The 12473-nt window shown below is 35.2% G+C and overlaps 1 protein-coding gene across 1 annotated transcript; it reads right to left on the bottom strand.

Annotated features, from left to right (window-relative positions):
• Positions 1 to 1313: 1313 nt before the first annotated feature.
• On the bottom strand, positions 1314 to 6926 carry LOC125876506 (DNA replication licensing factor MCM4). Its single transcript, XM_049557707.1, has 18 exons — positions 6769 to 6926; positions 6029 to 6679; positions 5812 to 5940; positions 5649 to 5730; positions 4727 to 4859; positions 4548 to 4619; positions 4299 to 4418; positions 4105 to 4218; positions 3735 to 3947; positions 3546 to 3644; positions 3253 to 3413; positions 2997 to 3093; positions 2745 to 2906; positions 2523 to 2603; positions 2364 to 2442; positions 1956 to 2092; positions 1812 to 1865; positions 1314 to 1718 (listed from the first exon to the last, which is right to left on the bottom strand). The coding sequence occupies exons 1-18, from the start codon at positions 6803 to 6805 to the stop codon at positions 1644 to 1646; spliced, it is 2496 nt and encodes an 831-aa protein (XP_049413664.1). The 5' UTR covers positions 6806 to 6926; the 3' UTR covers positions 1314 to 1643.
• Positions 6927 to 12473: the final 5547 nt, after the last annotated feature.

Genomic DNA, 12473 nt, shown 5'->3' with positions numbered 1-12473 from the left:
CTTCGTGTCATAAGACTACAACCATCTCGATTCAAAATATTAACAGAAAATCATCAAACATAATTTTTAGGATATATGTCCAACATTCAAAAGGTGTATTGACGTGTCATTTTGTCCGTGCTTAGAACATTTTAATTTATATTCTTAAATTTTTAATGTTTTTACTAAACAAGAAAGTATTAGTCACTGAATTAAACTAGTACAAAAATAAAATTAGTATAATAAATGAAGGAAAAGGGAAAGGAGCATGTTTTTTGCTCTTGAAAAAAAAAACAATTAAAAGTGAGAATTGAGCAACATGTCAAAGTTACGTGTGAAAAAAAACTTAAAGAGATTATTATCGTAATTATTATGTGGAGGCAGTGGAGCCAATCTGTGCTACATGGAATAGGTTGGAGGTATCCGCATCACCAATCCAATAGTTACAAGTGCAAAAACTCATATAACATAATATTGGTAAATCAATCACAGATTTTTGTAATAGTCACAAACGATACTGATGAATCATAAGATCTGTTTGAAAAATATAATTTTATTATTTAGATCTGTTTGAAAAATATAATTTTATTATTTTGAGATTAATTCATTCCGCATACATTTTAATCAGGGTAGAATTAAACAGAAGTAAGAAAGTACGAGTAAATTTCTCTATCACAAGATTTAAAAATCTATTTTACTTTCTTTTATAATGTTATATCAAGTCAATAGACAAATAAAGCAAAACAGAATAAGTATTATATATTCAAAAGTAAAATTATTAATTTTATACATATAGTAAATATTAATTTTTCTCTATTTCATGATATTTTGAATCTCTCATGAAAATCACAACTTATTTTAACGAAGCATATACTTTGGTAAATCAATTATACAAACGGTGCTAATATTTTTAATCCTTATAAAAATCTGTAGACGAAATTTCCGGAGGAGGATCACCTGTGGACAAATAATGAACACATGATTTAGATGGGACCCACTGACAGAAACAAACAGACTTGCACGTTCCAAGTGTCCCTCCAGCCACATCAATTTGTTGATAATATTTCTACCTATATTCCCCCTAGTCTGTTTTTCGACTTCATATCATACCTCTTCAGAAAAGAAAATGAGCATTGTGGATGGAAGTTACCATAGGTAAGCAAGCTTTTATGACTAAAAAAAGAGTTGGCACTTTTAACAAAACGTAGATTCCAAGCCTGCTAGAGGAAATTCAGTCTTCCTCTCTTTCCGGAGTCTGAAGACTTGGGTTAGAGATTCAAGTCTCTAATTTTGGGTGAGCTACATGGGTTGATTTGGACTATTAACAACAGATAAATTGGAGACAAGTTTAAAGAAACCTATGAATGAAATGTTTTTCGTCAGCTCTCAACACTTATACGCCAAAACCAGCGATGTTGTGCACGTAACCTATAATCTAATTTCTAATATACAGACTCAGGTTTCAACTTAACCCAAGCTCTTTAATTAAAGATCAAGTTCAAAGACAAAAACACTACATTGCAAAGTCATACACGTTGCTCTTACAATATGGCTAACTGTTTCAAAGGGCACAGTGAAGTAGACCGCGGATATGGCCAAGAGCTTGCGAGTGCTCTAGCAAATAATGCCAATGTGCATATCAACCTAAGTTTCCTGAGCACTCATCATATTCTCTTCACAGTGTCTCCATGAACAACAACCAGTCCTTCGGTTGCGAGGGTAGCCAGTGCATTTCGCAGCTGATGCAACACCAAGAGGGAAAAAACATCAGATGACTTCTCAATCAAAAGTGCACAGAGAGAGAGAGAGAGAGTTGAGTGAGAGAAATTTACATCTGCTAGGTGGACTTCACCACCAGAACTTTGCTTCTTGACGTCTTCCAGTAACTATACATTGAAGTGAGCAAAAGTCAGTACTGAATTTCTTTTCAGTCACCCCGAAATGCTATAAAAGTATAATTTCAACAAGTTTCACACCTCTAGCAAACGAGTTGATGGTCCCCCAAGCTGCATCTTCTCCATAATTATGTTGCGGGTGGTTGACACCAAATTCTCCCTTCTCATCCTTTCACTTGCAGATACTCCAGTTGTGATGAGATCCATGTCAATGGTTCCTGCTCAAAGAATACAAGTGCTCAGAATACTTCAACTAGGTGACAATATTAGAAATGAGTTAGCAATTGAACATGATAAGAAAGAGGTAACATTTAAGTTTATTAAATAGAGCAATAAGAAAAATGCTGCACAAACTACGTGTCTACGCAGGTTGCAAAAATAGATGTCACCAGATACTCAAATTAGTGTGATGATTCATTGTCCTAAGATATTTCTAGATATGAAGACAACGATTACTGTAGACTATAAAAAGGGAATTCCAAGTTATACCAGTAGCATGGTCAGTTGCAGACTGCTGCAATGCAACTTCTAGAAGTCGAAAAGCCTCCACTACATCTCTTTTCTCCACCTGCACATGAAGTGGCAATAGCATCTTCATGAGGCGAAGTCCAAAAAAAAAAGGACAAGCACTAGGAAAGATATGCCAACCTTTTCTGAAAAACGAATCCGAGCAAGACCTTCACCTAGACGTATTAAACTCTCTAGCTGCCTTGGTGTGGCTGTAATCACCTGTAAAAGATTACATATCAAAAACCAGGTGGTAGTACTTATGGGGATTATTTGAAAAGTGCAATATAATTATCTGCACAGTATCTTTCAGAATAAAAATATGACAATGAAACTTATAACTTGATTGATTAAAAAATAGACCTTTTTACTGCTGCCGGGGAAATTCCCTCTTCTTCTCATCTCCACATAACCTCTAGTCAATTCTTCAGCTGCTTCATCAGATAATTGTGGATGTATATGTTTTCGAGCATAGCTCAAGTATGAAGCTAATGTTGGAAGGTCAATCACTTCTTGCTCAGAGTTCTGCAGAGATGGAAAATTAAGTTAAACAGCTAAGTAATACTCTTTACCAAGGTACTGAATTGGATAGTTTGCTGAAACAAATCAACCAACCTCAGGATTCTCAAAGTGTAAAGCAACTATGTGCTTTGCAAGGCGCCTATCGGTCTGCTCATCCGCTTTGTCTAGAATTAAATATATCAAATCAAACCTGGAAAGCACACAAAGATTAGTCAGAGATGCCACCAGTTCAAGCACCAAGTGGCTGGTATCCAATTCCGGATGTAGATCAACAGTCAGCAGCATTATGCTAAAAGAAACAGATGAGAAATCAAACTACTGCATGCTAGCAGTTTTTGCACAATTATACCTAGACAGAAGGGTAGGTGGAAGGTGTATATTATCAATGACAGATAATCGGGGATTGTAACGGGAGCCAATTGGATTTGCACATGCCAATACTGAAGTTCTAGCATTAAGCGAAGCGATAATTCCAGCCTTTGCAATTGAAACAGTTTGTTGCTCCATCACCTAAAGAAAAATCAACGAAAAAGATGATTAAAAAACATTTTAACTTGCTATGATGGCATATACTGTTATTTTGATCTTTTAAATCAAAATATGCTTAAATATTTAGGAAGAGATAGGAGCTTGGAGTCTCACCTCATGTAACATGCTCCTGGCACTGTCAGACATTTTGTCAAACTCATCGATACAGCAGATCCCTCTGTCACTCAGGACCAGGGCACCACTCTCAAGGACCTGTGAAGTAAATTGTTGAATCATATTTTGGCAGTTGCAAATTAATGTTGCCAGAAGTCCAATCAAAAGAGCAATAAGCAGTTATCATACAGTTTCACCAGTCTCGGGATCTTTGGCTACATAAGCAGTCAACCCCACAGCTGAACTTCCTCGTCCACTTGTGTATATACCACGAGGAGACAGTTTGTGAATATATTGGAGCAGTTGTGATTTGCTGGTCCCCGGATCACCAACAAGAAGAATGTTGATATCACCACGGAAGCTTGCCCCAGACGGCAAGGTCAATGCATTTCCGCCAAAGAGCTACATGGAGAGCACTTAACAATCAATATAAAACAATTACGCCTCAAACCCAATTTAACCACCAGTATCAAGATAAATATTTAGGGAAAAATCAAATAAATTATGTTCATTTAAAAGCACAAGCAATCAGAGCACAAAAGGTGGACTGTTGTGGTACCTGGCAAAGAAGGCCTTTCTTTACATCATCCAACTCCCATATGTTTGGTGCCAAGGACTTGGTCAGCCTTTCATAGATATCAGGCTGTTTAGATAGTTCTTTTAATTTCTCCACCTGTCATTTCAAAAACAACCTTTCATTAACAAAACTTGAATCACTCTTATCCTCCAAGAAGAAGGTTGAATAAGAGTAACCTTTTCTTCATGATCAAGAGGCTCATCATTTCCAACAACACCATTTTCAATTTCCATTGGATCCTCTGCATGCATTCTTGACTTGTCAGTCTTCTTAAGATGAAGACAATCAATGTAAGTCTGGAATAAAAAGATGTCCAATCAGTTTCTGCATATTGATAGAGTCTAATTTGAATATGTGATGGGTTTTTAGATTGGCGGACTGCCTAATTTTCAAACTACTCTAAGCAACCGCATAGGGAGACTTACCTTGAACAATGATTTTACAGTCCTATGTGCTGACCCGATTCTGACACTCATAGCCCTATAAATTCCAGTGACCTAACCAACCAAAATAACCATTGAAGTATTAACATTAAAAAACAGGAACCGAATGTTGGACTTATATACACAATCAACAAGAAACAATATATGGCATGAAATCTTACTTCAACTCTGTCACCTGGCTTCCCCACATCCACCAGCTTGTCATGCATCAACAAGCTTACCGTGTGAGGTGTTCCTCCCTCAGGGATCTCATCTGGTGTTTCTTGAACTCTCACAATTTGTTTATCAGCAAACCTGTGTCGACGAAGACCAAGTTGAATAAAATTGCAATAAATTGAGTGTATGGGAAAACATATATTTAAAGGAAATCTCACTTAAAATGCTGAAGGCTAATAATAAGGTTAGCCAACATTCAGGGTACATTATTCGAGAATGCAATCAAACTAGTAATCACAACAACTAGATCAAAAGTCCAAATCCTTGACTAAAGTGCAAGGATGTCAAGCTAGATGCCTCAAGTCAACCTGAGATATGTTGAAGGTGTAGAGGACAATAAAGTGTGAAAGGTCATCAATCACTGCCATGAATTGGTGATAAGGAATCATCAGAAATAGTTGGTAGATCTTAATTGGACATGGTGTTGTAGTTTGGAAGTCAATCTCTCCTCCTGCACTATTCCCAGGATCCAAGTGTAATGCTTCTATCTTTCAATAATAATTAGCAACAAATTTGTTACATCAACCAACACGTATGCCTCTTTCAGCACTAGAGAACAAATTAAATAAATTGCTCATCAGAAATCACAAGTAATAATTTTTGTGGATTGGGACACAAACAACAGATAAAAACTCTGTTATACCAAGTGTATATAAATAACTACTCAAACTTTGTGGATAATTGAGTATTACTGAGAACAAGTGCAACTACTTCAGCTCCTCAATTAAGGAGAGATGGGAATAAATTTTCAAATATTGGCTTCAGCTAATCAAATAAGGACCAAAAAATCAATCACCACCTTATATACAAGTATGATCAACCTTATACAAGTAGGATCAATCAGGATATAAAGGTAGTCATGTTTACCTGCATCTATTGTGAACCAGAGTCATTGAGTTCCTTGCCAGACATTCTTGCTTGCTGCATATTGTCGGCTCACTAATTCTTCCTGATAACTGTCAAGTATTAGCACATAGAGACCAGAATTTATAAATGACATAAGGTAATAAATTCCACCTAGTCAACTAACCTCTGTCTACAACAATTGGGTCAGAGTAATATCCACAAACAAGACATCTAAATATTGCTTCTCTTATCTCTGGAATAATTGCACTACAACGGATAATCATCCCTTTGAGTGACACCATCTTCTCAATATCTGACAGAAGAGAATACAAATTAATACAGCTCCAGGTATCATCATACATCCTGAAAAGAAAAATATATCATACTAGAATGCAACTAACCAGATGGATTGAGATTTCTCATTGAAGTGGACGTCTTAAGATTGAAAATTCTAGCTTGTATGTGCTTCTCAAATAGTGGGTTAATTCTGCTAACCATGTCCATTAAGACAATATCAAAAATTGCTAGAACCTCAAGTGGGAATCTGACCATTTTGGTATACAAATCACCATCATAGTCGAACACATCATGCGCATCAACATCGAGTGAGTCGCCTTCCATTTCAATTACATTATGAACTGCCCTCATGTATTTCCCCTCAGTTTGAGAAGGATCCTCCCGGAAATTCCTCAAAAACCTAAGAATTGCAGCGTTTACATCTTGCACGCTGATGTTTGTGCCCCACACATACATAGGTGGGGTATCATCGGCATCATCACCTTCCCCGCCTTCTGAGGAAGGCGGAACATCAGAGGCATAGGATGGAGTAGCGGCACTAGTAGGGGTGTTGGAGGATGCTCTTCTTCCGCCTCGGCGAGGATTAGTACTCGACGGTGTTGGTGTAGCCTCAGGAGTTGTGAATCGCCGATTTGACGGTGCTACTGGTGTCGATGAGGCCGAGCGGCGGCCACGCTTCCGGCGAGCAGAGTCGCCGGGAGAAGAGTAAGTGTTGCCAATTGGACTTGAAATGGAATCTTCTGGTGTAGATGGACCTGTACATTTCAAATTGTTTCTAAGAAACTTCTACTTAGAAAAATACTAAACATACGAGCAGATGACCAAAGAGATGCAGTGCACTTACCGCCGCGAGCATTGACCGGAGATGAGTCGGAAGCCATCCTCCGTTCGCCGGAACTTTCTCGGATGTAGCTGTAAGGATTGCAGATTGGGATTGAAGAAAGAAATTGTTAGGGCTTGATCTGAGGCGGGAGGCTTCAATGTAAATGTGATGGATATCTTTGGCGGGAAAATGCAATGCCTTTTGGCGCCAATTCGCTTAATGAGGTCGAGTTAGTTATGGGCTTTCGATTGGGCCTGGTCTTCTTAATTCTGTGGTCCTATTGTTTGCCGAAAATGGACAGGGCCCATTATATTTGGTATTGAAAGTTATGGGCTTTCGTTTGGGCCTGAAAATGGAATGGACCTATTATATTGGACATTTTAGGCGGGAAAATGCAGTGCCTTTTGGTGCCAATTCGCTTCATGAGGTCGAGTAAGTTATGGGCTTTCGATTGGGCCTGGGCTTTTTGATTCTGTGGTTCTATTGTTTGCTGAAAATGGACTGGGCCCATTATACCCCATTGTAGGGAGAACTACCTAACCATACATACATCCCTACCGTATATATTAAATTTAGGAAAAATTACAAAAATCTTATCTTTTAGTTTACTTATTACCATTATCCTCTATAAGTTTTATAAATCTCCAAAATCCCTCATTTTCGTGCATCAGATTAATATATCAGCGCGTTTATATTATTGTATCTCGCGCATCAGATTATTGTATTATGTATAAAATGTAATGTATCTTACTTAACGATTAATATATCTCGCGCATCAGATTAATGTATCAGCGCTTATATTATTGTATCCGTTTGAGGGATTTCTGTAATTATAAACTTTTAAGGGATAGATTGTAATTTTGCCTTAAAAATATGTAATTTCTGTAATTTACCCTTAAATTTACCTCTACTTTAAACAATTACATATGTTATCACTTTTAATATTTTATATAATATATTTTAAAAGATACAATTAGGTAAACAAATCTCTTATAACTAGGATTGATTAATTATCTTACATTTAAACACCAAAATTAATGGTCTAATTGCAATGAATATTTTTTCTCTCTCATCAATTGTTTTCCTCTGTCAATCATCTACTCCAACAATATCTCTAATCCCTCACGTCCTCCCCCATTTCTCTTCCTTCCTTCATCCTCTTAATATCAAAATTGATCCTTGTTCATCTACCGGCGAGACTATTAAGTAAAAGAGGCTAAACTTTTTCACTCTTATTCTGGCGAAACTGTGGCGATGTTAAGTCTCCGAAAGGGTAATACTCGACTACTGTCGAAGGCTAACAGGGTATTATGCGTTCGAAACCTTTCGTTCAACATCATGAGCGAGGAGATGTACTATATCTTCGATAAGTACGGTGTTATAAGGCATATTCGTATTGGCACAACTAAGGATATATATGATGCAAAAATCATAGTCGATAATCTCTTCGACTTCACTATCGCTAATCGATACTCGATAGTTTTGTATTACCAGCAAGCAAAGATGAGTGAGAAATTTAACAAGAAGAAGAAGGACGAGATACATGTTTTTGGATTTATGTATCTACTTACAATGTACTCGAGATACATGTTTTTGGATATAATGTATGAAATTGATATTTGACATATCAAATTAATACTAGATACATATTTCTCTAAAATTCGATTGTATAAACTTTTACAAATAAGGTTGCGAGATACATGTATCATTAATGGTGAGATACATGTATCCAACAATTTTTAAAGCTGAGATACATGTATCTGAGATAGAGTTCATATTACTATAAAGTTCAATTGTATTAACTTTTACAAATTAGGCTGCGAGATACATGTTTGAGATACACATGTCATTAATGGTGAGATGCACCATCCACATTCTAGAAGTTGGCGTAGGATTCATACGGACAATTGTAAGGAAATGCCTCAACAATACTATGATTGACTATTTGGAAAAAAAAAACTCGAAACTTTCAGATACAAAAGAAGGAACTGATGAAGAATACAATAACAAAATTACTTGAGTTTATGATATCGTTATTTTAGGAAAACTTGTTAGAATTGATATCCAAGGATTCTGTAAATATGTTGATTTAAGAGGTTGTTAGAAGGGATCTCTTGTTAGAATTTAGGAGATAATTAAGATTTGAATTCGTGATAATGAGCATTCGTTAAATAGAGAGGAACTCGTTAGATAATGAGCGATTGTTTGAGGTTGCAGTACAAACGTCTTATGATTTTGACATACTCCCACTCGATGCGCTTACAAGGTTTATGAATTATGCATTGATAACTTACTTTTTTTTTATATTGTCAGAGCACTTAGAAAGATAGTGGTATGTAATTCTTTGTACATACATTAATTGATATTTTTGAAGATATGAAAAACAAATTGCCAGAACATTTCCGACAAAGAAGTTGTCAAAAATCTTATAATCGACAAGTCAAATTTCAACAAGACGTGCATGAGTTAGATATTTCATCAACTATTACTCAAACACAATTCGCTTATCCGTGGAAAAATACCATCCAAAGCCGTAAACCTTTACGACATTTTCTTGCATTGACACAGTTGGTGCATTTAACTTTTTATCCTTTGTTTTGCTCAATTAATAACTTGTTGAGATCAATTACAACTTGAACTCTAATGATTCTTGATGTTTTGCTTCACTTGTATTAATTGATACACGCAAACCGACTTAGAGATAATTTTAAAAGCTTGTTTAGTTTTCCTATCAAAGCAAGCTTGGTAGCTAGCACACATTTTTTACTTTATTTAATCACATAGTATCCCAAAAATTCCTGGTTTTATTTATGTTTAAGAGGCTAACAAATTAATGACCATTTAACAAATAACTCATTGAAGAAGCTAATTATTCTGTATCACATTTGTATTCAACTCTCTTTAAACAGGTTAATTGACTTATAATAACCTTATATCTAGAAGAGAACGAATAAAAAAACTTGTTCAGATGCGTTGTCATCCCATCTTTTTTTCATATAATAATTTGTATTCAATATTTATTGACCCGATTAATTCTGATTCACACTGTATATTCCAATATAGCTCATTACAGAGGAAACACTGCTACCTGCTATCGGCTACCAACGCAAGAGGAAAACAAGTTTTTCGTCCCAACGGGTTCGAGCACTAATTATTTTGTCTTTTGCTACCATATGGACATAAGCGGAGTTGTCCTTGTCAAAGGAAGTTAATTGACACATTTTTATCGAAAAAATATATTGTATTCCACCAATTATGCATATGGATAAGCAATAATACCAGATCAAAAAAACTATTCCTTTTTCTGAAAGCAGATTATATTCATGAGATATTTGAAAAATTGTTTGCGTACGTACACGAAGAGTACGTGTAGATTGATTTTTACAAGTTATCCCTCATGGCCTATGAGCCACATTGTTTTTTTTTGGGGGGGAGGGGAGGGGCAGGGGGGCGCAAATTAAAGCACCACGTTGGGAGGTTTTATAGCATGTTTGGATTGACTTGTTTTAGGTACTTTTAAGCACTTGTTTTAAGTCAATATAGCAAAAAATAAGTCAAACACAATAAGTCAATCCAAACAGGCTCTTAATAACATTGTCACAAATGTAACTGAACAAAAAGGAGAGCATACTGTGAAGTAGTAAAAAACTTACAATGCAGTACTTATCCCTCAAGTTAATTATTTGGATCATAATCATTTCCTTCTTATTGGTTCTGATAGATTATTCGGACATAATAAATATTTTTTTTTTTACATCAATGCAGGATTTAAGATAAAATTACTGAATTTAGTTGAACCTGTAAAGTCATAAAGACAATTGTATATGAACAACAACGTGCAATAATTAATCAATTTGTAACCTGGTGAAATATGATATTTAACTTGTAATAACAAGCTAAATTACAGCTTACATAAGGATAAATTTTTGGGGTCATGCCAAATCCCCACCATTAGTTGTGGAGTAGTTTTCACCTTAAAGAAATTTAACAGGCATGCATTCAACTCTCGTGAGTAATAATAGCTAGAAATAAAAAACTAGATACACTTTCTGTGGCCAATTAAATTAATTTTTTTTCCCCTTCTAGCATTGAGGGTTCGAAATCCACTGAATCGACAACAGAAAGTTCCCAAGCTCCCTAGCTATCGGAAAAACTCTATTTCAAGACTCAGACCTTCTAATATCTATTTTTCAAAGAGTACTCTAATTTTAATACATAGAGGCTAGAGCCCTGCCACTAAAAGGTGGGGAACAAGAGTTATCAACAATAGAACGAAAAAAAAATACTATAAGAAATTAACGACTCACTCTTCTTAAACAACCAATATCCTCTTCAATCAAGATTTGATAAATTATTGGTAGGGTTGGGTTCTTTAGCTGGTATTTATTTACCATTTTACCACACTTTAAATTTAACTCGAACAGAAATAAAACTTCGTTATCTTTACCACCAGGCCATTTGCTAGCTAGAACTAACAGAAGAATATTATTACTCCTATATAGAAATGAGACTTTTGAGGACGAACACTGCAATTAAGAATTGTACCAACAACATTATCAGTTGTACTATAAACTTGGACGAGTTTGATTGGTCATTAAATATATTTTTATATTTACTGTGATAGCAAGTCTGCACGTGTATTGTACTTCTTTCTCATCAAACCACGCGTAAATTTTCACTAAATTTTGTTTCCTTTATTTGCATACAAATGTTTTCTTCAATTGATTTCTAATTTTACATAATTTCTCTCTCTAAAACTATACAACTTTTCTTTTTAATGGTTCTCAAATTTCATCGTTCTTCATCTGATATTAAGAAATTTATTGTTCAAATTGTGAGCTATTTATGTTTTTTGAGGTTTTAAAGCAATCGTTCTTTAGTTATTGCACTCTCATTATCTGTAATCGTCACTTGTTCTTTTGGGTTATTTCATATTGGATTTTTGGTGCACGTACCAATTTTTTTGATATGCTTATTCAATATTCATGTCTGAATTGAGATATTCAGGCGCAATCTTATGAGATGTGTGGCAAATTATGTGTTCTATCGTTAAATTTATATTGCATGGTTAACTTAATTTAAGAATTGGTGCAACAAAGGTGTTTGATAGTATGTTCGAACCAACTAAAAGACTTTTTCATTTCTTTTCCCTACAAATACTGTTCCTCACTTATACATTTGATTTTTACATGATTTTTCTAGTGTGGGGTGATTATTATCAGAAAGAACAAGCAAATTTGACGGGATGCGTAGTGATGGATCATTGTAAAATGGAGCAAAACAGGGCAATGGAAAATAAAAAACTCATTCGCTTTTTCGTTATATGCTTATAGATGGGAAAATCAAGAGTAGGGATTAAGATATAGAGGGCTGTTGTGATTAGTTATATTTACTAAGAGCCGCAAAATCAGTATCTTTTTATGTTCATTATGGTTGTGTTGACACATTATTGGACTTAATCCAGAGAGCTAATGTATCTCTCAAGAAAAAATTGGAAACTACATAAGATGTAGATTCTCTTAATAGCGTGAGGTCTTCCGAGAAAAACCTTACAATCATGGCAGACAATATCACAATTATTTACAAGCTTTATGCAAATTTGAACTTTATTACAGTGGACTTTTGCGTTTGGAGTTCATAGTTGCTCATGTGAAGATGAAACATCTTCTTTCCCTCTTAGGCTTCTTTTCACTTTAAATTAAAATTCATTGGCTGACTTTTAAATT

Source organism: Solanum stenotomum, chromosome 1, assembly GCF_019186545.1.
Source record: "Solanum stenotomum isolate F172 chromosome 1, ASM1918654v1, whole genome shotgun sequence".
NCBI lineage: Eukaryota > Viridiplantae > Streptophyta > Magnoliopsida > Solanales > Solanaceae > Solanum > Solanum stenotomum.
The sequence above is the reverse complement of the archived record's forward strand: the minus strand, read 5'-3'. Positions and strand labels throughout refer to the sequence as shown.